Source organism: Chionomys nivalis, chromosome X, assembly GCF_950005125.1.
Source record: "Chionomys nivalis chromosome X, mChiNiv1.1, whole genome shotgun sequence".
In the NCBI taxonomy this organism is placed as follows: Eukaryota; Metazoa; Chordata; class Mammalia; order Rodentia; family Cricetidae; genus Chionomys; species Chionomys nivalis.
Window position 1 is genome coordinate 20032715 of NC_080112.1, and position 27081 is coordinate 20059795.

The 27081-nt window shown below is 42.8% G+C and overlaps 1 protein-coding gene and 1 non-coding gene across 7 annotated transcripts in view; one reads left to right on the forward strand and one right to left on the reverse strand.

Moving 5' to 3' along the window:
• The window catches only part of Kdm5c (lysine demethylase 5C), a 41560-nt gene that overhangs the window by 1544 nt on the left and 12935 nt on the right, over positions 1-27081 (reverse strand). For 2 of the 6 annotated variants that reach the window (XM_057759032.1, XM_057759030.1), the window contains exons 6-25: positions 26463-26586; positions 26201-26382; positions 24735-24893; positions 20822-20941; positions 20540-20698; positions 18463-18644; positions 18206-18368; positions 9732-9851; positions 9430-9624; positions 5519-5700; positions 5316-5440; positions 5020-5167; positions 4230-4335; positions 3288-3646; positions 2573-2711; positions 1971-2150; positions 1676-1813; positions 914-1495; positions 569-638; positions 223-422 (exon numbers count right to left, since the gene is read on the reverse strand). In XM_057759032.1, coding sequence (XP_057615015.1) covers positions 223-422; positions 569-638; positions 914-1495; positions 1676-1813; positions 1971-2150; positions 2573-2711; positions 3288-3646; positions 4230-4335; positions 5020-5167; positions 5316-5440; positions 5519-5700; positions 9430-9624; positions 9732-9851; positions 18206-18368; positions 18463-18644; positions 20540-20698; positions 20822-20941; positions 24735-24893; positions 26201-26382; positions 26463-26586 — 3633 coding nt within the window. Of the gene's footprint in view, positions 1-222; positions 423-559; positions 639-913; positions 1496-1675; positions 1814-1970; positions 2151-2572; positions 2712-3287; positions 3647-4229; positions 4336-5019; positions 5168-5315; positions 5441-5518; positions 5701-9429; positions 9625-9731; positions 9852-18205; positions 18369-18462; positions 18645-20539; positions 20699-20821; positions 20942-24734; positions 24894-26200; positions 26383-26462; positions 26587-27081 lie in introns of all 6 variants that reach the window. The other 4 variants (XM_057759028.1, XM_057759027.1, XM_057759033.1 and 1 more) reach the window with 3 other exon arrangements.
• LOC130868690 (U6 spliceosomal RNA) lies at positions 10407-10512 on the forward strand. Its single transcript, XR_009056525.1, has one exon. It is a non-coding gene; the product is annotated as a U6 spliceosomal RNA (small nuclear RNA).

The following is a 27081-nucleotide window of genomic DNA, read 5'->3' on the forward strand; positions in this document are numbered from 1 at the left end:
GATGCCTGGTGGTGCATGACTGTAATCCCAGCACTTCCAACGCTAAGGAAAAGGTCAGTCTGGACTATATAACAAGTTACCTGGCCATTCAGGGCTACATAACAAGATCCTATCACTGCCCCCACCCATCTCAAAAGACAAGCACAGGCAAGTAGTCAGGGCGCCGAGAGCTCTCTGCCTACTTGGCCTGACCTGGCCATGTCAATGACTCCTATTCCTTACCTCCAGAAGTGTGTGGACTCTCTCCAAGTCTGGAGGCTGTCCAGCCTGCAGCAGCTGCCAAATGCTTTGATTCTCATCTAGGGTCACCTCAAGTAGATCCCCCTCCATCATAAGTTCCTCTAGTGGGGCTCGGGTTGCCTCAGGCAGTTCTAACACAGGGCCAGTCAGCTGTGGTAATAGTGAGGATAGCAGTTCCAGATCTGAAAATTGTGGGCATAGGCTGGATTAGAGGCTGTCCTTGATCTTATCCTACACCAACTAGAACAGAGCTGAGGACATTGGGGGCCACACTGGTAATAGCCATTCAACACCCCACTCATACTACAGCTAGACCTACCTCTCTTACCTGAGCCCTCCTCTGTGGCTACCTTTTCAGGACTGGTCACACTGTCCCCATTCTCCAACAGCCCCTGCACCTATCAAATATCAAGATCAGGAAAAGGCAGGGGGTAACTGAACTGAAGAGCCAGGCCCTACTCTTCCTTCACCCACACCAAACCTCAGAGACTCTACCTCCTGGAGGAAGGGCAAGCATGGGGCGCCAGCAGAGAGCAGGGTCTACGAGTATGGACAGATATAGGATGGAACAAAAAGGCTGGGCCAAAGTGTTAAAGCACAGGGACAGAGCTGAAACCTATGTACAAGTCAGGGGACAGAAATTTGACGCTAAGAGCTGGGCTAAGAAGCTCACCTTCGGCATATTGCCAGCGCCCTCTCCAGCGTCTGAAGAGTAAGCAAGGGATTCCTCAGGCTTGGATTCAGCCTGTAGCCGTTGGCGGAGTTCAGCCAGCCGTCCCAACAGAGCAGTCACTTCCTCAGAGGCCAAAACCTGTCTGGCACGGCCTTGCCAGCTGATGGCTCTCTCTGTGAGACACTGTAGCGCCTCACCCTCAGGCAGCCGTACAGGCAGTCTCTGTAGGGCTACCAGCAGTGCCAGGATGGTTTCCAAGCGTGGGCGCCGTGAGCGCATACAAAGAGGGCACAAGAATTTGGTGTCCCATTCCCACCAGGCCAGCAGTGGGGATGAGGTAAGACTGGGCCTCTGGGAGCCGAGGAGGCGGGGTACTGTCACACACCGCCCATGGAACCAGTCCTGACACAGGTCACACTGCAGAGCTCCCACCCCAGCTGGCACTTGCCCACACACGCAGATAGAGGCTGTAGAGGAGGGTGTGGTTAATGATGCCAGTGGACTTGGCTTGGCTGAGTTGGTGCGACGAAGCTGCAGGATCCCTTCCTTCTCCTTCTGCTCCCCCTCTTTGAAGGCCACGATCTGCCGTGCCCGGGAAAGGGGAAGAACATAAACAACCTGATTCCATTGCTCTCTGGCCTCCTCAACACCCCACTCCCAAAGCAGGAAAACTGAGCTCAGGGAGCAAACGGTCTGCCCACAGTCACAAGGTTCAGACAATCATCACCAGGCTCTTTCCCCATCTGTATCTAAGCTTCTTACCACAGAGCCTGGGTCCCTGAGGTCCTGCGCAGACAGCCCCAACAGCTCTGTGTCAGATTTGTACAACCCCAGCTCCTTCTCCATCCACCGGCTGCGTTTGGTGCTGTCTGAGCCGGCGTCTGCACACGGGCAGAGCACCTGAGGCAGGCAGACAGAGGCAAATGACCAGGCTTCCCTACCTCCCATATCTTCTCCCCTCCCCCGTGCCCCCTCAAAAACTCTTATTCTCACATAAACTACCTCAAAACAGCCAGTCTGGGCAAAAGAGAATATAGGTAAATGCGTCAGGCCTCACCTCCAATAATGTGTAGCAGGAGTTCTTCTTGAGGAAGGTCTTGGAGGCCTTCTCTCTCCAGGAGTGTGCTGTCAGTACCTGCAGCTCTAGCTGTCTCAGTTCCTCCAGCCCCACAGGGAGGTCCCGACCCACAGCTACTAGGCCCTCCAAGTCATCCAAGCAGGGGTAGTGGTCACCATTCTAAGCACAGGCGAGAGAGAAAGGCAAGATGAACTTGCAATTATCTACTAATTCTCCATTTCTGACCTACGCTAGGAAGATGCTCTGTCCAAGAAATACCCTCTACCATGCATGACACGTGCATCTACTAACTGGGTCGGTCAAAGCAGTCAGTCAGTCTTCAGAGGTACCGGACTAGCTATGCTTTTGTGGTCTTCCTTTCCAGGTCCCTGTCCTTTTGTACTCACATGTTCTACCGTCCTCACCCTGACCAGAACCCTACTTCCTTCAGGCCAGCCTCAGAAGTCCCTCTCTCATGAACAATTGCCTCCTCACAATATGTGGGGCCTCATTCCTCTCTAGACATGCAAACACAGCACAACCTTGTATGTCATCCCTTCCAGCTACATGGAAGGTCTAAGTGTGGATGGGGAGGTCCTTACTTGGATCTCATCCACATCAGCAATCCACGCCCGAGCCTTAGCAAGAGCCTCCTTGAGAGACTGGATATTGGGAAGGTGAACAGGGATGTTTTCTGCTTCATGGATTATGGCCTCAAGTGTGGCTGGTGGATGCTTCTGCCTAAAAACAACAACAAAAGAAAGGGCGGGGGAGCAGGCCAGTTTGGCACATAGCCTATGGATCAGAGTCCAGTCTGATCAGTAGCTATATACAGCTGGGCTCTTGTTATTCCTTGTTACACTTCTGTGATTTTATGTTGGTAAAAACGGTTGCCAGGCTTCTGCCATAGTTCTTGCACCTATGTCTGATACTCGGTCAGCCTGCTAGAAGCTCACATACTAACTACTTGCGTATCCTGTAACTGAAGTCTATCAGACACCCATGTGTGTGGTACCTTTTTACCTATATTCACTCATCCACTTGTTTCCTGTGCTTCTGAGCATGCATACATGCTGGCCTACTGGTACTGGGCTACACACCCACACCCACATCTGTTCTCAGCTTTTCCATCAGCTACCTCTGCCTCTACGTATACAGACTTCAAAAGAAAAAAAACGAGACAAGGAACAAAAGAGCAGAGAAACTCAATGGGGGTAGGTGTGATGCCCAAGGCCACCCACCCACAGCCATTCTCTTCAGATTCTCTACTAAATTTTGAAGGTAAAGAATGGCAGGGAAGGGAAGGGCTGGACTTACCTGGCCTCCAGGCAGAGGTGGGCTTTCTCTTCCCAGCGTTCAGCGATGGTCAGCAGCTCCTGAAGCTCTGCCTGGGCCTTATCCACAGCAGGGCTAGGGGCTACACTGGCGCCCGCAACCAACAGTCCCCGCATGATGGCCAGGGTACCCCTTCGGGCAGAGGGAGCCAGCGTGCGTTTTACCTCATCCAGCCACCGTGCCTGTTCCACTTGCCGCTGGAGCTGCTGGGCTTCAGGTACCTCCACCCCCAGTTGCTGCCCTCTCTCCAACAGGGTCTGAAGCAGCCCTGGACTAGAGGGTTGTGAGACCAGGGCCTCACGGGCCTCAGACTGGTAGGCTTCCACCTGTTCCAGAATACCCTACCAAAATAGAGGGTGAAGAACGAATCCTTCAGTTGAGGCCACTTAAGAGGTCCCACTATATAGCCTTGCTCCAGCATCTCCCAACACAACCTTCTGAGAAAAAAAAAAATCTACCATGGACTGAACTCTGGTTCTCTGAAATCTAAAACAGCAGTTCCTGTTAACACTTAACTGCTCATTACGATGCCCTGGGGGGTGTATTAAAAATGGACATTCACAGGCAATTTTATACATGATTGATCAAAAAATCTGTACTTTTACTTTATCTTTATATGGGGTTCTGTTCTCAATGCACTAACAGATTCTCTACCCTAAGAAGTACTATGCTATATAAACCCTCTTGCTCACTCTGGGGTCCCCTGTCCTCTCCATCCTTTTATTTTTATAAACTTTAATCACTGTTTCAGGCCCAATAAACACCCTTATTTCTTTTCTTTTTACTTCCTTGAGCAAGCCCTCTCTTGACTTAGCATCTTAGACTCACATCCCTGTTCCAAGTCCCAAATCTAAAAACTTGCTCATACTTCCCACTATTTCCTCACACATGCACTCTGTCTTACCTAAGCCCACCTCTCCTCACCTTGACATCCCCAATCTGGTGCATGGCACAAGGCAGGTTGTTCATCTGGCCCAGAAAAGCCCGTAGCTCTGCCAGGGTCATCTGTAGACCAGCCACCCTGTCGGGGCTATGGAGTTTCATGTGTGAGATTTCAGATCCAAACCCAGGTCCCTCCTTCCATTTGTGCCAAAACCATTCCTCACCATATCTGTTCTACTTTGATCTTTGTACCTCAATGTTTTCACAACTGACCAGGTTACAGGGAGAGTTTTTAAATCTAAGCATATTCACGGGATGAAGGGATAGAAGGAGAGAGGAAGGAAAACAGCTAGAGAATGAAAGCACTTATAAACTAACCAATGGTAACAAAAGCCAGACTTTACATCCTCAACGGACCCACATGGAGTCAGAGACAGAACCCAGGGCCTCATATACTAGGTAAGCATTAAGTTACATCACCAGCCCTTACAAATCCACCCTCTACGGCAACTTGTTCAGGTTTTCTTGTTTGTGCCCTATTCCAGTCCCTAAACCTCCCACACTCTTCCCTGCCCACAAAATCCCCTAACCTACCTCTCAAATCTTCTAGACATTGATAAAATAAATACTCCTAAGTTTTCTTATTGCTAAGGCTCTCCTTTATGAAAAGCTGCCTATCTTCCTTGTACTCCGCAGTACTGCCCAGTCCAGCTCATACTTGGCAATTTCCTGATAATACTCCATGGACTTAAGTCTATTTAGAACCCACCCATTATAGCATACTTTTCAGTAGCAGAAGCTATCTGTGCTGCAACACCTCATACCAACATACCCAGCTTCCTGGCCACTGACCAGTCCCAGAGCCCGAGACACACAAGCCTCTGCCTCACTCAGGCAGTTCTTCAGTCGCTGTAGCAGCTCACTGTTAGGAAACCTTCGCTCTCGGGCCTCAGATTCCAGTGCTCTCAGTTCTTCAAGGCCTGGAGAAAGAATGAGAGCAGCAAGGAGTATACAGCATATGTAAAGGCAGAAGGAAAAGGTCAGGGATACAGAAGAAAAGAGGAATAGAACTTGTCTGTAGAGTCCCTCCAACCCCACCCCCACCACTCTACCCCAGCAATCACTCACTGCGCTTCCGCCCATCTTCCACCTCCAGGGCCACTCGTACTTTGTTAGCCCACGTGTCAAAGGACTCAGCTCGAACTTTCAGTTTATGCAGCATGGCAGGAAGCTCATCCAAGGTGTATCGGTACCTGGAAAAGGACCAGGAAAAGCACATTTTAGCCCAACTTTGCACTCTCCTACTTCCTTCAGGTAGGCCCTATACTTACCGAAGGTACTGTCGGCTACTGGAGCACTTGCAGAGGTCATTGATGTGAGAAAGGCAGACAAGGCCATCTGGACAGTCATAGCAAGCCAGGGCAGATAGGAAACATGTGGTCTTGCACTTTATGCACTGACGTTCATCATCTGGAAGCAGCTCAAAAGCTTCTCGCTCAGCCTCAGTGATACCCTGGGGGTATACAGTATACAACACATACATTATTCAGAACCAGAGAGGGTGGCAGAAACCCCCATCTCAGCTATCACAGAGTAACTTAAATCTATGATGATGGTCATGAACACTAGGAAAGCCAAATTTCACATCACATCTGCCCTCTGTCAGGTCCACAACAATATCAAAGCAGGTTCAGAATGATCAGAATTGATCAGATCAATGTGGATTTAAAGACCAAAAAGAAAAAAAGCATAAAGATAGAAAAATCTGGGTAAGATTCAGATTAGGAGCTAGGTAACATGACAAATGCTTGTAATTCAGCCTTCAGAAGGCTGAGGAAGAAGGATTACTGTGAACTCGATGCCAGCAAGCTGTAGTCTCACAAATCCAAGGGCAAGGGAGATGATGACTGAGCAGGCAAAGGCACTTGTTATACGAGTCTGGAAATCTGAATTCAATTCCCAGAACAATGTTTTTAGGTAGAAGGAGAAAATAGACTCCCAAAAAGTTGTCCTCTGACCTCCCCAGGCTCACCACTGCCTAGATTAGACTAACAAAAGGCCTGTAAGTGAGAGAGAGAAAGAATGTGGACCTAAGCAGCAGAGAGGTGGAAATGTAAGGTTTGTCCTAGGAGACAATGTTGGGTTTAGTCACTAACATTCACTATGTTCCAGACACTATTGCTTAGTAAATGGAAACACTATGCACCAATAGAACTTACAGAAACACAACTACATGGTTTTTTAATATATAAAAATAAAGTAATCCATGCGTAAAATGAAGAAAAGCCAAATATGCAAATATACTGAGTCACTAAAAGACAAAATTACGAGCAATTTTAGGAATTTTAAGAAGAAATGCTGGCTCCAATAAGTTTTGTCTTACATACCAACTTTAAAATCAAACTGCTGCTAATGTGGCTGTGATCCCCCATTCTTCATGAAAAGTTATTTAAATCTTTCTCAATCTGTTTGTTTCTCTTGTCTACAATAACTATCATTCTTGTTCAATTGTTCTAAATATTTCAATTAAGGACTTGATATATTAACACTGAATTATGAAGTACTCAACAAACATTATTATTAGTTCTAGTTTTTAGGTAAGAATATGCATCTCATAAGGATATCTCATTTTACTAAAGGATAGCAGAGAAAGCCAGCAGCCTGTCAAAGTAAGGATTTGACTGCAGATAATTTTGAATTCAAAGCTAGAGAATGTTGGAAGGGTGAAGCCCCTAGATTTCTTCAGATCACAGACATATAGACATACTAAGTCATTTCCATAATGTCAGGAGCCGTGTCCCCCCAAAATTTACAGGAAGCACCGCCGTGAGGAGTTTTTGCAGAGAGCTTCACTTCCCAATTGTATTGAGAATAGTCTTATTGACCAAGCCTATCTCACACCCAAATTAACTGTTAATAGAGAGCTATCTGCTAGCAGAACCTGCCTCACATTCCAAACTATCTAGACAACTAGGTGTGTCACCTTGTGACTTCCCGACCAAGGAATCGTGACCCGACCCATCGTAACCTCTCAGACTCTGTGGACCACGTGGCAAGATCCCGTGCCCCAGCCCCCCAAGCTATTCAGGGGCTATATAAGCTGTAACCATGACCCTAATAAACTGAGGCTTTGACAAAATACGCTTAGCCTCCTTCCTTCTCATCAGCCTATGCCTTTCAGGTGGTGCCTCTCCGTGACCCTGGAATAACTGGCCAGCCAGGCGGGTTACAAACCCTAGACAGAGTAACCCGTCGAGGCGGCTACACCATAAAAATATTCAAAAACACCTATCATATCTAAAAGATCTCAAGATTGGGGGGGGGGGGGGGGGGGGGGCGTGGTCCAGAACCCATCTCTGAGTTAAGTGCCAAATGTACAAAATTCTGTCCAAATGGGAAGGTAGCCTCTTTTCTTTCAATCTTGATTTCGTTTCTTTTCATATTGTGGTATAGCATGGGACCATCATTTAATAATAGAGTAAGTCCATGAAAAAGCCAAGCGATTTATTTACTAACAACAAATGAGAAGCCCCGGGCTTCTAATATTACTATAGCTGAAACTTGGCCTATATCTAACACTCACACAAAGTTATAAGTATATATCTATATGCGTATGTCTTAAGACAAGCCTCGCTACTTAGCCTGGGCTGGCCTGAAACTTAGGGTAATCCTCTTCTCCCTGCTTGCTAAATGCTGAGATTATAGGCATGCACTACCATAGCCAGCCTGTATATGAACTTTAAACTAAAAAATGCATTATCCCCAAAACCAGGCCTCTCAGGATCTCTTAGGACCACCATTCTTTTGTGATCTTTTCTTTCTTTTGTAATGCTGGTGATCAAACCCAGTGTGTTCCACATGCTAGGAAGCACTCTGCCACTAAGCTATAATACTAAACCTCCTACATCATCTCAAGAGGATCTTCATTACATCCACACACAACTGACACATGCTTATGGAGAATCTATTGATGTAGGATCACTTTCTATTCGACATTATTTTAGTCAAGTTAACAGAACATTAGAAATTGAGAAAATAGCTAAGGGTGCTGGAGAGATGGCTCAGCAGTTAAGAGCACTTGCTGTTGCAGAGAACCTGGGTTCAGTCCCCAGTACCCATAAGGCAGCTCACAACTATAATTTCAGTTCCTGGGGATCTAACACCCCTCTTTTGGCCTCCATGAATACTGCATACACACAATATACTCACATATGTGTAGACAAAATACGCATACAAATAAAATGCCCATACAAATAAAAATAAATAGAACTTGTTCCCCCTTTGAGACAGGAGCTTACTATGTAGTCTTGGACTATATAGACCAGGCTGCTCTCAAATTCAAAGATCTGCCTGCCTCTGGCACTGGAATAAAAGGTGTGCACGCACCATTACATTCCACCATAAATTACAACAACAACAACGAATGTTTAAAAAGGAAATTCAAGAAATAGCTAGGTATGGCGGGGCAGACCTATTAATTTCAGGACTCAGGAGATTGTGAAGAAGGATCCAAAAATACCGTCTCAGTAAGTAAATAAAATAGAATTTCCTAAAAAACATTCCATACTTCATTTTTTTCATGCATTAATACTACTAAATTAGCAGCTACTACACTGTAAGAGTAATAATAGATTCTTTTACAAATATCAATTCACTCAAGCTTTACAACTACCATTACAAATACCAGCTTAAGCTGGAAGTGGTGATCCAAACCTTTTCACTTGGGAGGCAGAGACAGGGATCTCTGGGTTAGATGCTAACCTGGTCTACAGAGAAAGTCTGTTGTCTTAAAAACAAACACACTGAAGCTTAGGAATTTATTACCATTTTACAGAGTGCGAAAGTGAGACTATCACTTAATTTTAAGTAGTTTGATCAAAATGATCAGCAACAGAGGCTTCATATACCTGCCTATTTTAGTGGGTCATTTGTATAAGGGTAATAGCAACTATAACCATAGCCTGCAATTACTGAACAAATATCCATAACTCACAACTCACTCAGCTATCTAAAGAGACAAACAGAATTTCCATTTTTCAGATGAGGAAGTTTACCCTCAGGGAAGCAAACTAACCTGTATAAGGTTGCCAGGCACTGAAACACTAAAAATAGAATGTGGCTTTCAAGTCAGGTGTACCTAGCTCTTTTCACTACACTCTAAGAATAAAGGTTACATCTATACTGGAAGTTACCCTTGTCTTTCCCAACCTTTACCAGGCTGATCAAAAGCACCACCACTCACCTTTTCCAGTAGTGCCTTTCGTAGACGACGCTCCTCCTGCACCATAATGAACATCTCTTTATGTACAGCTGCTGCTAGGTTCAGATCCAGCTTCTCGGGGCAGGCAGCCATCTTGCAAATAAGCTCCTCATGAGAAAAAACACAGTATCTTCGCAGCCGGCGGTAGTGCTCAATGCACTGGCGTCCAGCAGGCAGCTGTGAACAGGTTCAAAGCTGAACTTGGCCAAGCCTGAAGGAAGCTGTACTTTGGCTTCCCTATAACTTTCTACTTCTCCCTACCAGCCACCATACTCCAGACTCACCCAGTCAGCAGTGCAAAAGTTGACTGCCTCAGCGAAGTTATAGCCTTGGTTGAAACCACTGTGGTAAGCACGAGGAAAAGTGATGACGAATTCTCCTGCACACTGGTTTGTTCGAACAACCTAAGGGTTAAAAAAAAAAAAAAGGCTAAAACCATTGAGATAAATCAAGGCTTTCCAGTTGTCAGCAACCTAACCTAAGAGTGGGATCCTAAAGGAGACAAAGGAAAGCTTCAAGGAACAGAGTATGACAACAAAATCCCAGGCATCCGTTGAGTCACAAGAGGTAGGAAATATATGCATCAAATCACTTCAACTTTCCTGTTAATATTTTAATACAATTATAAGAAGCACTTTCCACTAAGATGACCATGATTTCACATTAATATTCATTTGTTTTATTACATGGTTTTGGGAGTCAAATGCTTCTATATTGATTACAAAACCAGCAGGTGCTGTTATTCTCTTTCCCAGGGCCAACCATATTCATCTCTTCTGACTTTCGAATATTAACCTTAAGCACTCTAAATAATATGGATCTGATCTGGGCAGTGATGGCGCACACATTTAATCTCAGCACCAGTACAGTCAGGGCTACAAAGAGAAACGTCTCAAATAATAATAATAATAATAATAATAATAATAATAATAATAATAATAATAAGGACCTGGACTATTGTGCTTGTTCTGGCAGCATACATGCTAAAAAATTGGAACAATACAGAGATTAGCATAGCCCCTGCGCAAGGATGACATGCAAATTTGTGAAGCGTTTCATAGGTTTTAAAAGACCATTTAGACATAAAAAAAAAAAAATAGCATTGTCAGCCAGGCATGGTGGTATACACATTTAATTCCTGCCTCAAAAAAAAAAAAAAAAAAAAAAAAAAAAGAGTGCCCAAATTAGTGGCTCATAACCAAATATAACTCCAGTTCCAGAGGATAGATAGCACTTTCTCAATTTGCTTAGTTTTGTATACTTATAATAACTTGAGCCCTTTCTGGTAGAAGCCCAAACATCTTTTCTACGCATTTTTTGCTTTTCTGTAAGTCTCTCAGCTTTGTTTTGGGGGGGGGGGGGTGTTGCTTTTGGATACGGGGATATTACTACATACATAGCACAGGTTAGCCTTGAACTAAAATTCCTGCTTCAGCCACTCCAGTGCTGGGATCATGCAGATTTCTAATCTTTTTCATCTGAATCATTTATCTTCCCTAGATTTCATTTCCTAGATCCTATGCTCTTCTCTTTGCTGATTTATTCCTTTGCTGTGTTTGAACATGGTCAGAAACAGCTTATTTGGAAGAGAGGTGTTTAGTCTCTTACACTTGATTGCATATAGAATTCCAAAATGAAAATCATTTAGAAGGGCTTGTTGTTTAAGACAGTCTTACTACCCTAGCCTGGCTGGCCAAGTATTTATTCGTTATGCAGTCCAGGGTAGCCTTGGACTTGAGGCAATTCTACTTGATTCTCACAACTACTGAGATTACAAGTATGTATTACCATGCCCAGCTCATTTGGGACTCTTTCTGAAGTCTTTTAGATTTCAGTACTGTCAAAAGAATACTGAATTAAAACTGTTTCTTTTTCAAGATGCTTATACAATGCTCAGTGTTTGACAAAAATATATCTTGGTGTGGATCTGTCTTATTTGTATATTAGGTAGGCTACTTTGATTCAAGAAACAATCCTTCAAGAAAATTTTCTTTAGGGCTAGAGAGATTGATCAGTGGTTATGAGCACTGATTACTTTTCAAGAGGAACCACGTTCAATAACCAACACTACATGGTGACTAATAAATTTCTGCAACCTCACACAATCTTTTGGCCTTCACAGGTACCCGTAATGCATATAGTGCACAGATGATATACATGCAGGCAAGGCACCTATTCATATAAAATAAGAACAATCTCATTTTTCAAAATTTCAACAATTTGGGGGCTGGAGAGATGGCTCAGGTCTTCCAGAGGTCCTGAGTTCAATTCCCAGCAACCACATGGTAGCTCAAAACCATCTGTAATATCTGGTGCCCTCTTCTGGCCTGTAGGCACAAATACAGACAGAACACTGAATACATAATAAATAAACCTTAAAAAAACTCAATTTTATTAATAATTCTACCATTCTGTCTATTCTTTGTAATTTCTATTATTTGAATGTTAAACTTACTATATATTCTATAACTTTTTTCTACCTTTTCTCATTTTTATCTTTCATTCTATTATTTATTATTTATTCTTAAAGCAGTAAATCTTGAAACATTTCTTGCTTTTACTATTGCTATAGCTTCCATCAGCAATCACCAGAAATGTTCTATTTAAAAAAAAAAAAAAGTCTAACTCTAAACATGGTGTGCCTCACCCAAACCCCTCTGGAATAAATTCCATGACTACATGAGTAAAGAAGCCATGAGTCTGGCAGGCAAATTCTTACTCTTTTATGAAGGACTATGCATTGGGCATTGAATATTGAATGTTCATCATTAAAACTTTTGTGAAACTTCTTGTTTAAGGAAACAAATTAAACATATAAATACTTTATAAACCTGGTCCAGATACCCTAGTCCTAAATGACCCAGTCTGTTGTTCTATAATGTCTCTCAACTTATTTTAATTGTTTACTGTTTTCTGTCTTCCACTAATGGGTACACTCCCAGGGCAGGAATCACTTTATTGATCTTCAGGGTGGTGACCAGTGGCCTTGCACACAGAAAGAACAATCAAGCAATATCTGTTGAACAATCTATTCTCAGACTTTCTAATTTCATGGATGCAAAAGCCAAGTTCCAGAGAAGCCCCAGATAGCAGACCCAGGAAAATAATGCTCCTGATTTCCTCTGAAGCTCACTTTGCTAGTGTTACTTTACTGTTTCCTAGATGGTGGTTTAAACAAAGCACCTCTATCCGGATGTGAAGTTAACATGCCTACAATCCCAGCATCTGGAAGGCTGAGGTAGGAGATCATAAGTTTGAGGCCACTCTGAGCTACCTGACAAATTTAAGGATAGCCTGGGCTATCTCAACTTATACTACACTATCTCAACAACAAAACAAGAAGTAGTTATTCTATTATACAGCTATTAAAAAGGAGTAACATGGGCCTGGAGGGATGGCTCAGCCATTAAAGGCTGGGCTCACAACCAAAAAAAGGAGTAACATGGTTCTTTTCTTCCACCATGTCGGCTCTGGGAATCAAACTCAGCTCTCTAGTCTGGGTGGTAAGACCCACTGAGACATCTCACAGGCCTGAAAATGAGAAATATGAATAAATAACAACAACAAAAATTTAAACTCAGAATGAAGTGAATATTATTGAGCCATAAAGAGAATGAACTTCAGATACATGCTGCAACATGGATGAACCTTGAAAACACATTGAGAGAAGCCTCCCATGAAAGACCAAGCAGTATTCTGCTTGTATGAACTAACAAGAAAGGCAAATATAGAACAAGAAAATAAAATGAATGGATGCCTAGTCCCTACAGGCTAGAATGGAGAGTGACTGTAAATGAGTATAACGGGTTTTTCTGGGGTGGCAAAATGTTTTAAAATTGGATTGCAGTGACGACAGCAAATCTCTGTAGGGACATCAAGATTATATAATTAAAATGGGTGCATTTTACAGAATGTAAAAACCATATTGCAATAAAGCTGATTTGAAGAAAGACAACGGCAGTTATAAAACCATACTAGAGGGGCTGGAGAGATGGCTCAGTGGTTAAGAGTACTGACTGCTCTTCTAGAGGACCCGGGTTCAATTCCCAGCACCCACATGGCAGCTCACAACTGTCTGAAAATGCAGTTCCACGAGATCTGACACCTTCACACCAATACACATAAAATAAAGTTAAACAAACCATAAAAAGTATTAAAAAAAAATACTGAACAGCACTATCCAAGAGAAATATACCAGGCTCAAAGGTGCTTAGAAAAAAATTGTTCTTCCTTTTCTGGTACTAAGTTCTGACTGGATCCAGGGCCTTGCCAGACAAATATTCTACCAAGCTGTAGACCTTGAACTTAGGATCCTTCTGACTCAGCTTGTCAAGCAGCTCAGATTATAGGGACATAATTTCAAGTGAAGCCTGGTCACTTGTAAATTTTTTAGTAGCCACATCAGAAAAGAAAGAAAAAAAAAACCCAAGTAAAATTACTTTGTTATATGACAAACCCAGAATGTTGTCATTGAAGTGTGTAGGTGTTATATAAAAATATTTGTGAAATATTTTACATTTTTTGTTTAATCCTCAGTCTCAATTTCAACATTCATTTTATACTTGGTAGATTTCATCTGGGACTAGACATATTTGAAATGCTCAGTGGCCACAGGTGACTAATGGCTATCAAATTGGACAGTACAGTTCTAGATCATACATACAAGAGATTATAAAATTCACACAGTTTACTGCTTTATCAAACTTTTCATAAAAAAAAGTAACATGGACATATAGCAAATGTTTAGGGATTAGGAAATGACCTATTTTCCATTTTTTGGAAAGGAGGTATGCTTCCTTAAAAGAAATGGCATTTTACAAAGGGAGCACGGGGGGGGGGGGGGGGGTATATGCGATACACACGACATGACATGACACAAGGACCTAAACATAGCTTACTTACTAAACTGTAGCCTGCCAAGTAGGAACATGAAGCTCACAGGTAATTTGGACTGGAATGTATATTGACAATCCAAAGAGCCTAGAGATACTGAGAACTATTCAGTCTAGAAGAAGGGCAGGATGGTCAGAGACAGCAGTGAAGCAACAGCTGGTCAGAGAAGCTGGTAAACCATGAACAAGAAAAATACTGTGGAGGTTGAAATAATGTGCATGAGCCAGGCCGTGATGGCACACACCTTTAATCCCAGCATTCAGGAGGCAAAGGCAGGAGGATCTCTGTGAGTTCGAGGCCAGTGTGGGCTACAAGAGCTAGTTCCAGGACAGGCACTAAAACTACAGAGAAACCTTGTATCAAAAAACCAAAGGAAACGGACAATGAGGACTACTGAGATCTCAAGAACAATGGCAATGGGTTTTTGATCCTACTGCACGTACTGGCTTTGTGGGAGCCTAGGCAGTTTGGATGCTCACCTTACTAGACCTGGATGGAGGTGGGGGGTCCTTGGACATCCCACAGGGCAGGGAACCCTGATTGCTCTTCGGGCTGACAAGGGAGGGGGACTTGATTGGGGGAGGGGGAGGGAAATGGGAGGCGGTGGCGGGGAGGAGGCAGAAATCTGAAAGAAAGAAAGAAAGAAAGAAAGAGAGAGAGAGAGAGAGAGAGAGAGAGAAAGAAAGAGAGAGAGAGAAAGAGAAAAGGGCTATAAATGTTTTCCTATTAATGTTGTATAGCAATGTACAAAATAAAGTAAATTGATAAAAAAAAAAACCAAAGGAAAAAAAGAAAAAATAATAATAATGTGCATGTTTGAATGTCTGTGATAATTTTTTAAAAAGAGGTTAAAAGGGGTCAGGTCTGACTCCTGTCCCACTCTGTATCTTAGTTGCCCTAATCCTTAAGCGAATCCTCTTTTACTCTATAGCTTTCCTTTATATTTTAGACAAAGAATATGCTATGGATGAGGAAGAAAAAATCTGAGGAAAGGTTAGACGCAATAGCTACTTGTGAATCAGCAGAAATGAAGGACCCACAATCATTTTGTTTGGTGGTGTGGTATTTCATGTATACCATAAACCCAAACACTAAACTATATCCCCAGTCCTTTATCACTTAAGAGTCCCAGAATCTTTAAGTAGGGTCAGGTAAAGAAGAAAAAGGAGAGCCCCAAGTAGAAGAATAATATCTGTACTATTGTTGTAGGATGCCCTTTTTCATGTCTAGTTCCCTAGATATTCTGATTCTTGGTTAAATGTCATTAAAAGTTATAAAATACCATTCAAACATATATGAAAATAAGGTAAGGAAATTCACGTGAGAAAGCTCTTCTCTACAAATGTCCTAAGATACCTCAAGAAGATGGTCGGGTGGTAGTGGCACACACCTTTAATGGGGAGGCAGAGGCAGGCAGATCTCTGAGTTCGGGGCCAGCCTGGTCTACAAGGGCTAGTTCCAGGACAGGCACTAAAACTACAGAGAAACCCTGTCTTGAAAAATCAAAAAGACATACTTGAGGTTTTCCAATTATCTACCATATCCTACTATAGCTACCACAATAATTTGAGATTTACCAACTATCTACCACAGAGCAGGTGGAAAATAGGACCAACAGTAGAACGGAGTCCAAGCAAAGTGGCACATCTCTATAATCCCTGCACCTGGGAGGTAGGAGTATTAGGCACTGAAGGTTATCTTGGGCTACATGAGTTTGTCTGAAATAAAAATTAGTAATACACCAGCACTTGGGAGGAAAAAGCAGGCATATCTCTGAGTTTGAGGCCAGCCTGATCTACAGCTCAAATTCCATGACAGCCAGAGCTACACAGAAAAACTATTACGTCTTGAGGGGGAAAAAGTAATAACAGAATTAGAGTTAAAGTAAAGATAGAGGATACACTAATTCTTTAAGATCTACACCAGGGGGCTGGAGAGATGGATCAATGGTTAAGAGCACTGGCTGCTCTTCCAGAGGTCCTGCTGAGTTCAATTCCCAGCAACCACATGGTGACTTACAACCATCTGTAGTGAGATCTGGTACCCTCTTCTGGCCTGCAGGCATACATGCAGACAGAACACTATATACATAATTGTAGGCCCATATTTCATACGAGATATTTGCAGCTAGGTTCTCTGGCCATGCTTAGCTTCCAAGGGCAGCTGCTATCCTGCCAGACACCTGTAGCTACCTAACAAAAGACTCAGGATGGACTGCTCCTTCTCTTTGTTATTATGTAGATCGCCTGGGAAGAGGTGTGAATTCCAAGCTGGTGACTAAGTTACCGACTGGTACTGGCACTCTTACATCCCAGGAAAAAGAATATTAATGAGTTTCCACCTTGGTTTACCTGGGGGGAATAAAACGTTTAAGGAATAAACACAGGTAGATCTTCAGGAATGAGTGAAGCCTGAGATGCCCTTCTGATATTGCTGTATGAACAATGTCTCATTATTTCCTGCGCCTCCATATCGGTCCAGTTAGGGGGAAAAGTAGTTTTTATGTTGGGGCTTTGGACCCCGAAACATAATAAATAAATTAAAAAAAAAATCTACATCAAAGATCAGGCAGAGGTGGCACACAACTTGTACAACAGTACTTGAGAGGCAGATGCCTGTGGAGCTCAGTGAGTTCAAGTCAGTCTGGTCAACAAAGCATGTTCCAGAACAGCCAAGACTGTCAGAGAAATCCTGTCTCAAAAAACAAAACAAACAAACAAAAATCTACACCAAAAACAATGACTGAGGCTACTAAATGCTAAAAATTCCTGATATAAAATAGGTCTTAGTCAGTTTATTTACCCAGCAGAGTTTTACAGGATGAAAGAATTATCCAGAGAAAGAGGACAGATCCAGGTTCAACTTATAACCTTTCAATAAGTAAAAAACATAACTATTACCCCAGGTTATCAGTATAAAAATATAACAGACAAGCTGAGTGTGATGGCGCATGTCTTTAATCCCGATACTCAGGAGGCAGAGGCAGGCAGATCTCTCGGAGTTCAAGGACCGCCTTAGTCTACACAGCAGCTCTAGCTAGCCAAGGTTACATAGTAAGTTCCTATCTCAAAAAAATTAAAAAAAAAAATATGGACAGGCATGGCAGCACACACCTTTAATTCCAGCACTCAAGAGGCAGAGGTAGGTAGTTCAAGGACAACCAGACCTACATAAATGTTTTGGAACAACCAGGGCTATAGAGACCATCTCCAAATTCCCCAAAACAATTAATTAATTAAAAAAATTTATGCACACACACTCAGTAACTGTCCTGATATTTAATACCTTCTTTCATAAAAACATGACCTCCAATCTGTTGGTAGTATTTGACAATCCAGAATAAGAATCCCATTTTCCAGTATTCTTTTTTCTCTCTCTTTCTTCTTTCCTTCCTTCATTTGTTTCGGAAACATGGCTCAGTGGATAAGAGTACTTGCTGCTGTTGCAGAAGATCTGAGTTTGGTTCCTAACACTCACATAATGGCTCATAACTACCTACAGCTCCTGTTATAGGGGATTTAACACCCTTTCTCTGGCCTTCACAGAGATACGCAGGCACACACATAAAAACAAATAAAACTAAAGACAAAAGCAACACTTTCTAGCTCTGTCCTTCCTCCATTTCCCTTTGCCACTAACTGGAACCTAGATATGATGAGGCATCCCTAAGGTACTTCCCTCAAACACATGGCCCAGAGAACTCTATCACACTGTATATTTAACCAACCATGATGACCATGGACCTCAGAGCAATCAAACCTACAGCCCCATCAAGGTAGAACAGGAATAAGAAAAGGCAGTGATACTACCACGAAAGTCATCAGTGTATCATTCCTATCCCTTGCTTACATTCCTGGGTACTCACCGGCACACCATGGGACATGAGGGTGTTAGGATTCATGAGGGTGACAAGCTGGTGAAGGAGATCAGGCTGGCTATCAAAAAGCTCAGGTGTCAGCTTCTTCATCACTTCTTCCAAGTGTTCTGCTGCAAGCGATGGGACCCCATACCAGGTTTTTGGCTCACCCCTGCTCAAGTTAAAGGGGATACAGAATGGTCATATACATGGTTATGTAGAGAGCCCATCCTGACTGCCTCCCCGCTCACCATGGCCCCACTTACCAGTGGAGGTAGTTAATGGAGTAACTCCAGTGATCCTCAATATGCCAGCAAAAGGCTGAGAAGACCATGCCCACATAGAGCCAGGGTACCTTCATGCCAGATATATCTGCATTGATGTGGCACAATACAGACTGCTCCAATACAGGCATCACGTTCAGGTTCCAACCACTCTTAGCATACTCCTGTCAGATCAAGTATTTGTACAGAAGGATGAGGATTATGCTTCAGAACTGAGTTTTCCCCTCCAGTACTGAGGATTAAACCTTGGGCCTCACAAAGTCGGGGCAAATGTTCGGCCACTATATCTTGAGTCTTTTCTACTTCTGATTTTGAGATAGGGTTTTACTAAGCTGCACCAGTAGGCCTTGAGTTTGTAATTCTCTTGCCTCAATCTCCTGAGTAGCTGGGATTATAGGCCTAAATTAACCAAACCCCGCATTTTTTTTGTTTTATTTACTTTGTGTGTGTGCGTGTAGTGTATTGTGAGTGTATGTTTTTGTAGGTGTACAAGTATGAACACACATGTGGAGGTCAGAGGTATCTTCATCTATCACTCTTCATGTTAATTTTTGAGACAGGGTTTCTCACTGATTCCAGAGGCTACCACTTAGCTAAACTGATTATGCTGATCTCCCTGTCTCTAGCCACTGTTACTCAGCACTAGAGTTTCAGAGGCAAGCTGGCACATCTATAATTACTACTACAGAAGTCATCAGTGTACCATTCCTATCCCTTGCTTACATTCCTGGGTACTCACCGGCACACCATGCATGGGACACGAGGGTGTTAGGATTCATGAGGGTGACAAAGCATCTCATACATACACACTTCAGATAATACCTAGGCTGTGTTTTTTATATATAGCATTTCATCTAATTTTATGCGGTTGCTGGAGATCCAAACTCAGGTCCTCACACTTGCACAGCAGTCACTTTACCAACTAAGCCACCTCCTCAGTCCCATTTGTTTAGTTTAAGACAGGATCTCACTCTGTAGCTCAGTCCAACACCAAAATCACAGTAACAATGCCTGAGTCTTTTAAGTGCTGAGAGCAAATGATCACATTCAACAAGAACTTAAATTTTAAGTTACTTGCTTTTGTATATATTCTGCCTCCCAAGTGCTGGAATTAAAGGTGTGGCCACCATAACCTAGCAAGATTAGTTTCTACTTTTAAGTAAGTGTATGCATATGTATCACCTAAGTACCCATGGAGGCCAGAAAAGAATGTTGGATCCCTGGAGTTTGAGTTACAGGCAGGTGTGAGCTGCCCAATGTGGGCACTAGGATGGAATTTGGGTTTTCTGAAAAATCAGCAAGTGTTCTTAACTACTGAGCAACCTCTCCAGCCCCAATATTTTAATATTCATATTTTTAGTATTTTTATGCACCAATTTTTCAAGTTTAAATTAAAACTTAGGTACTGGAGAGATGGCTCAGAGGTCAAGAGCACTGGCTACTCTTTCAAAGGTCCTGAGTTCAATTCCCAGCAACCACATGGTGGCTCACAATCATCTACAATCAGATCTGGTGCCCTCTTCTGTCGTATAGGTAGACCATCGTATACATAATAAATAAAATCTTTAAAAGAAAATTAAAACCTAACAAGCCAAAACCAAAAACAAACAAACAAAAACCAAACCCAACAAAGGAAAATACCAAAACAACAAAAACAAAAGCCCTGAACCCAAACACATTCTTCCCTCAGTCAAACCTGGACTCTCAATTCTACCTATGCATATAAATCCTATTTACTGAACAGATATGGAAGTGGCCAGTACTCCTTAGGTCACTTTTCCTACTTCTCACATAATCCTTACAACAAATTTGCACAGTAGGTATAACCCCATATTACAAATTAGGAAATGGGGTTCACAGGGGGAAAAAAGCATCTCATATATACACATTTCAGATGCTACCTAGGCTGTGTTCTTTATATCTAGCACTTCATCTAATCTCAAAGCAACTACTTAAGGGAGGTATAATTATCCCTGAAAGACATGGGTCTTTTAGAAACTAAATGACTTGGTCATGCTCACACAGCTGACATATACAACCATAATAATAACCCACTTACCTCTTCTTCTGGAGTTAGATGCCGCTTACTGTCACTGACAGGGAAACCGCTGCCAAATTCTTTGGAATGGATGTCAGCCCCATACTCAACAGTCACATCTTCCTCAATGCTATTCACCAGCCGCCAGAACTCTTTCTCTACAAGTTCTGTGGGTACCATCTGGGTGAACAAAGATAGTAGATAATCAGAGCCCATTTTATCCTGCCACATTAACTTAGGGGAGGTACAGTACCAATGCCCATGAAAATAGCCCCAGCACTACCCCAGCCCTCCATCACCTACATGTACAGGCATGTTGAAGTAGTCAGCTTTAAAGGAGTCAGCCATCTCCCCAAAGCTCTGCAGAGTATATTCCCGGGTAGCCTGCTCAAAGCCAAAGGCTTCAGGGGGCCGCTTACACTCCTAAAACCCGAGAGAGACAGAAAAAGTTATAAAAATAGAGGCAAAGAGAAAATCATCTAAAGTGGACTGAAAACATGGGATAGGAGCAGGGAGGGAGACCAGCCCTAGGTATGCCTTCAAGTCTCCCGAGACAAGCCTTACTTTACAGTGCTACTTTTTCCTTCTTACCACCTCAGCTTATCAAATCTACTCATCTCACACATCATTTCTGTCACACTTCTGCTCCCTGTTAGGGTTTGGGTATGAAGGGTCCTCCCCAGAAAGTTCATGCATTAAATAATTGCTCCCAAGATAGTGGTGCTATTTTGGAAAGCTCTACAGACTTTAAGAGAAGTAGGTCAGGAGTTGGGTTCTCGGAGGCAGTATCTTTGCCCAGCCCAACACAGTCTTTCTCTCTGCTTTCTAGCTCTCAGAACATTAGTTGTACCCTAAGCACTTCCCCACCATGATGGACTGAATCTCTAAAACTGTAAGCCAAAATCTTTCTTCTTTTAAACTGGTTCTCTTAGGGTCTGGAGAGATGGCTCAGCAGTTAGAGTACTTGCTGCTCCTGCAAAAGATACAGGTTCAGTTTCTAACACCCACATAGTGCTCCCAACCATCTGCAACTCCAGTTCCAGGGATTCACAATCCTCTTCTGACCTCTGTGGGCACCAGGCATGCACACGGTGCAAGGTACACACAGGCAAAACATTCATACATATAAAATAAACATAACTAAATAAATAGTAAACTGTTTCTCTCAGGTACTGGAAAGTGACTAACATAAAGAGTCCAATCTCCATGGGAATGTCTTCTAATACTACTTTTGTTGGTTTTTTTTTTGGGTGCTAGGGTTTGACACTCTACCATTGAGCTATACTCTTAGCCCCTTTCCTCTTTATTTTTACTGACTTCAAAATACAACTTTTAGAACACTTGCCCAGAATATGAAACTCTTGGTTGGATCACTTCAACACTGAAACAAACAACCAAACTCTAAATCAAGTACAGTCATATAAGCCTATAATCCTAGCTACTCAGACCCTGAGGCAAAAGGATCAATCACTTGAGGCCCACAAACCCAAGATTAGTTTGAAAAATGTAGCAAGATACTTGTTAAGAAAATCTTGTCTCCAACAAACAAAAGCTAACTTGAAGGTACTCTGGCTCACATCTTAATTCTAGCACTTGGAAAACCCAAGTCAAAGGCATTGTGACCTAGGCTACTTAACTGATTTTGAGAAACCAGGTGCTTACAGCACTCAGGAAACACAAACAGGTGGATCTAAGTTAGATGCCATCCAGGTGTACGTGATTTTTACAAACCAGCCTGGACTACACAACAAGACACTGTCTCAAAAAACCAGAACAATAAAAAAGTTGCTGGGTAGCCGGGTGGTGGTGGCCCAAGCCTTTAATCCCAGCACTCGGGAGGCAGAGGCAGGAGGATCTCTGTGAGTTCGAGGCCAGCCTGGTCTACAAGAGCTCGTTCCAAGACAGGCACCAAAAATTACAGAGAAACCCTGTCTCGAAAATCCAAAAAAAAAAAAAAAAAATTGCTGGGTGTGGTAGTATATGCTTTTGATCCCAGCACATGGGAGGCAGAAGCAGGAAGATTTTTATGAGGACTGCCTGGTCTGCATAGAGAGATCCTGTCTCAAACAAACAAATAAAACAAGAAAAGGACTAAGGAAGGGAGGGAGTGGGAACTTGGATTGGTATGTATAATGAAAAAAGATTGTTTTCTTTTTTTTCTCTAAAAATAGGAAGGAAGGAAGGAAGGAAGGAAGGAAGGAAGGAAGGAAGGAAGGAAGGAAGGAAGGAAGGAAGGAAGGAAGGAAGGAAGGACGGACGAAGGATTTAGCTCTGTGGGAGATTACTTTCCTAGTGTGCACAAAACCTAATTTTGATCCCCAGTAACACAACCACTATCCCCCCCCCACCCAAAAAAAGAAGATAAAACACAGAAACTCAGTGTCAGTCTCCTAGCCTGTAAACAGTCCTCCCTCATCACTACAGTTCATGATCTTCTAGGACTTTACTATCTAAAGTAAACCATGAGCTCTAACTTCAACATGCTCTTCTGTTGCTGTATTATCTCTGCAATAAAAATGTGACTTAATGCAGATTGCTCAGGAAAACTTTTCCTTAATGCCTAGGCTGGAACCAGTACAGTATCCTAGTCCTTTTTCATCCTTTGTATGTATGCATGTGCACACCTGTCTTGTCTAGAATAAGGCAGGACCACCAATGTATGACCTCCAGAAACCCAGAGGAAAATATAGATGAGCATGGAGAATATGGATGAAGGTAGGAAAGACATGAAATGAATCTGCCAGACATCCTGGGTACTCAACCCTCACTGCTGCTCTGTCTCTTCCTTACAACACTACACCCACCAGCCCTAGGCACTTTCTCTCCTAAATATCTCTGTTCCTGCAAAATCCTGTTTCCCTATCTGAAACATCAATGAACCTCTTCTACAGCCAAATCTAAATACCCTAACAGGAGGAAAGCAAGTAATCATTATACTTATTTGATGAAAACTCTGTATCTTTAATTCATTTACTACAGAAAGGGTATGAGGTATAAAAGTCTTTATAAAGTATAGAATAAGACTTTTAAGTGTCTTAAAGGTAATTATATGTATGATGGAGAAAAGAAAATACTTGAGAATCAAAAGGACATTGATTTTATTTTATTTTCTAGCCAGGACTGATAGTGCAAGCCCACAATTCCAGTTAACTTGGGAGGCTGAAGGAGGACTACAAGTTTAAGGCCTGCCTGGGCCACAAAGTAAGTTCAAAACATAAATTAAATAACAGGACACAGGCTGGAGATAGAGCTCAGTGGTAGAAAGTACTTCCGTAGCACGATCAAAGCCCTAGCTTTGAGCTAAATGGTCTATCTATAGATAGTTAATTCTGTCATTTAATGCTCATTCTTGAGATCTTCCGTAATCACTACTCTTAATTTTCCTTGATCTGGGCATGTTAGCTCATACCCATAATCCCAGGTTCTGGAAGACAGAGGAAGGAGAATTGATCTGAGTCTGAGGCCAGTCTGTGCTATAGAGTGAGATACTATATCAACAAAATGACAAACCAAACAAGCAAACAAAAAGCCACCTTTCCTATCTGGTCAACTACTACAACTCAGGGTTTCTTTTTACTTTTCTTTAAAGATTTATTTATTATGTATAGTGTTCTGCCTGCATGTGTGCCTAGACGCCAGAAGAGGGCAGCGGATCTCATTCTAGATGTTTGTGAGCTGCCATGTGGTTGATGGGAATTGAACTCAGGACCTCTGGAAGAGCAGGCATTGCTCTTAACCTCTGAACCATCTTTCCAGCCCCAACTCAGGGTTTCTAATATTTTTTTTTTTTTCTTTTTTCTTTTTTCGAGACAGGGTTTCTCTGTGGTTTTGGAGCCTGTCCTGGAACTAGCTCTTGTAGACCAGGCTGGTCTCGAACTCACAGAGATCCACCTGCCTCTGCCTCCCAAGTGCTAGGATTAAAGGCATGCGCCACCACCGCCCGCCTTCTAATATGTTTTAACAACTGCTTAAATGTTAAGACACATAGTTCATCATCACACACAGTCCATCTAATCATAACACCCCATAGGTAGTCTGGTAACTCCCACAGGACAAGAGTATAAATTACATTTTCTCTTCCTCTTTCTCACAAAGCTCTGCAAAGCCTCATCTCACTCTAAAGTCCCAAAACATAATACTATAGCTAAGGTAGGAGCCTCCCCTTAGATTACACATAGGAAAATAAGGTATCTCATGTGGACTGGAGAGGCCTTACCGCCATGACACATTTTGGACACCTCCAGACACCTTTCGGGATCTCAGGCAAAGGAGGCAGCAGGCAAAAAATGTGGTAATTGTCATCACAACCATCACACAGCAAAAGTTTGTCATCTTCATCTCCTCGGGAACACATTCGGCACACGTATGACTCAATCTGCCAGAGAGAAGCAACGAGTTATATCAATATAGGCCCTGCCCAGCCTTCAAACACAGACCCCTCCAGACAATATCCTATTCCAGAGAGTTCTCCATTGGAAGTCAGAGGTGTTTGATGGCTTGGTTGTTCATGGCCCTATACAAGGTCTGGAGTTCAGCTGCATGCATGTTCTATTTCCGCCAAACAAGAAGAGATGAGAAAGCAGTCTTTTTCTTTTCTTTTTGTTTTTTCTAGACAGGGTTTCTCTGTGTAGCCTTGGCTATCTTACAACTAGCTCTACAGACCAGGCTGGCCTTGAATTCAGAGATCTGCCTGCCTCTGCCTCCTACAATTAAAGGTTCACGTCACCACTGCCCTGTGAGAGCAATCTTATTAGTCTTCAATCTTCTCATTTTATTCATTCAATAACCATTGCATTCTATGGCACAGAGATGTGGAAGAGCTGGTATCTGCCTTCAAAGGGCACATAGTACTAGAATGTTCATAAAAACTGAAAACTGCCATAGTAGCCAGTAAGAAATACTATGGGAACCTAGATAGGGAAATAGCACTCATATTACTTAGAGGTGAGGGAGGACTTCCAGGGAGTACTTCATATTGAAGGGGACTGTTTTTTTTTTTAAAGATTTATTTATTATGTATACAGTGTTCCGTCTGCATGTATGCCTATTCCCCAGAAGAGAGCACCAGATCTCATTATAGATGGCTGTGAGAATTGAACTCAGAACCCCTGCCAGTGCTCTTAATCCTCTCTCCAGCCCCCCTGAAGGGGACATTTGAAGCTAAATGAAACTTGAAAGGAAACTAGTGTTTGGCAACTGAAGCAGAGCACAAAGAGAAATTCCTTGAGGCAGAAGGAACCATATGTGCAAGGAATGCAGGATTACAAAAGAAATAAAGGCTCATCTCTTGAATAAAAAAAATGAATATACCTACAAGTAGTTCAGAACAGCTATAGCAGAGAAGTGAGGTAGGCAGTGCTGGGCAATGAGGTTAGAGGTCAACAGGGACTGGACCATGCATGATAATGAAGATAACGAAGATTTTAGCCTTTATCCTGAAGCACTGGACAGTAAGAGTCATCTCTGGACCCTTCTAGCACTTTATGTGACAGTAGCTGTGTACTCTTGTTCTTTGTTCCAAATTAGCTGGCCTTGTTTTCCCCACTTAAGTAAGCCACCTGCAGACAGGGCTCTCTAGACCCACTTTTCTACTTAATGCAACCTAGTCCAGTGCCACGCTGGAGAAATGCTCACTGAAGGGATGAGAAGCAGAGCTCTAGGAAGTCAGGGCTGGGTCCTTACAAACTGGGCATTGCTGTGGTTCCTTCGCAGCCTCATGGTCATCTTGGTGCAGGGCTCAGGACTATGACTCAGTTCCTCCTTGCCTTCTAGGAAGGTCTTGGGTGAGGCTGATTCCGTCTTCACATCCCCACCTAATTCTTCCTTTACCACCACAGTGGGGGGACACTCAAGTCCTTCCTTATCTGTAGAGAGAAAAGTAGTTCCAAATTTAATTCTGAGACATTAACAGTCCTGAAATCATCCCCAGTATCTTAGGCCTTACCCTTTTTCCGAAGAGTCTTATCCTTGGCCATAAGACCTAGCCCCATCATCTTGGGACCTGCTCCATATATCTGTAGCTTCTTTAGCTCTGGATTTTTCTCAATGTCTTCCTCTGTGGGTTCCGGCTACAAAGAAAGCAGGAAACAAAATGAATCAAGAATACTATCTGGAACAGGCTGCCAAACACTAAAAGTTCAGACTATATCTAAAGTCTATATATCTGTACACACACACACACACACAGTTTGGGCAAGAACTCATGCACAGATGGGCCACAGCAAGAATTCAGAGTTATACTCTTTGAAGACTAGGGATAAGTCCTAAGTTTGTTTGTTTTGCTTTTTTGGTTTTTCAAGACAGGGTTTCTCTGTGCAACAGTCCTGGCTGTCCTGGAACTCACTATGTAGACCAGGCTGGCCTCAAACTCACAAAAATCCATCTGCCTCTGCCTCCTAAGTGCTGGGATTAAAAGCGTGCGCCACTGTCTGGCTCTAAGTCTTAATTTTAAAGGGCCAACAAGATGACTCAAAAGGTCAAGGTGCTTACTTGCCATCAGGCCTGAACCTCTGGGACCCAGGTGGTAGAAGGGAAAAACCAACTACAGTAAATTGCCCCCTAGT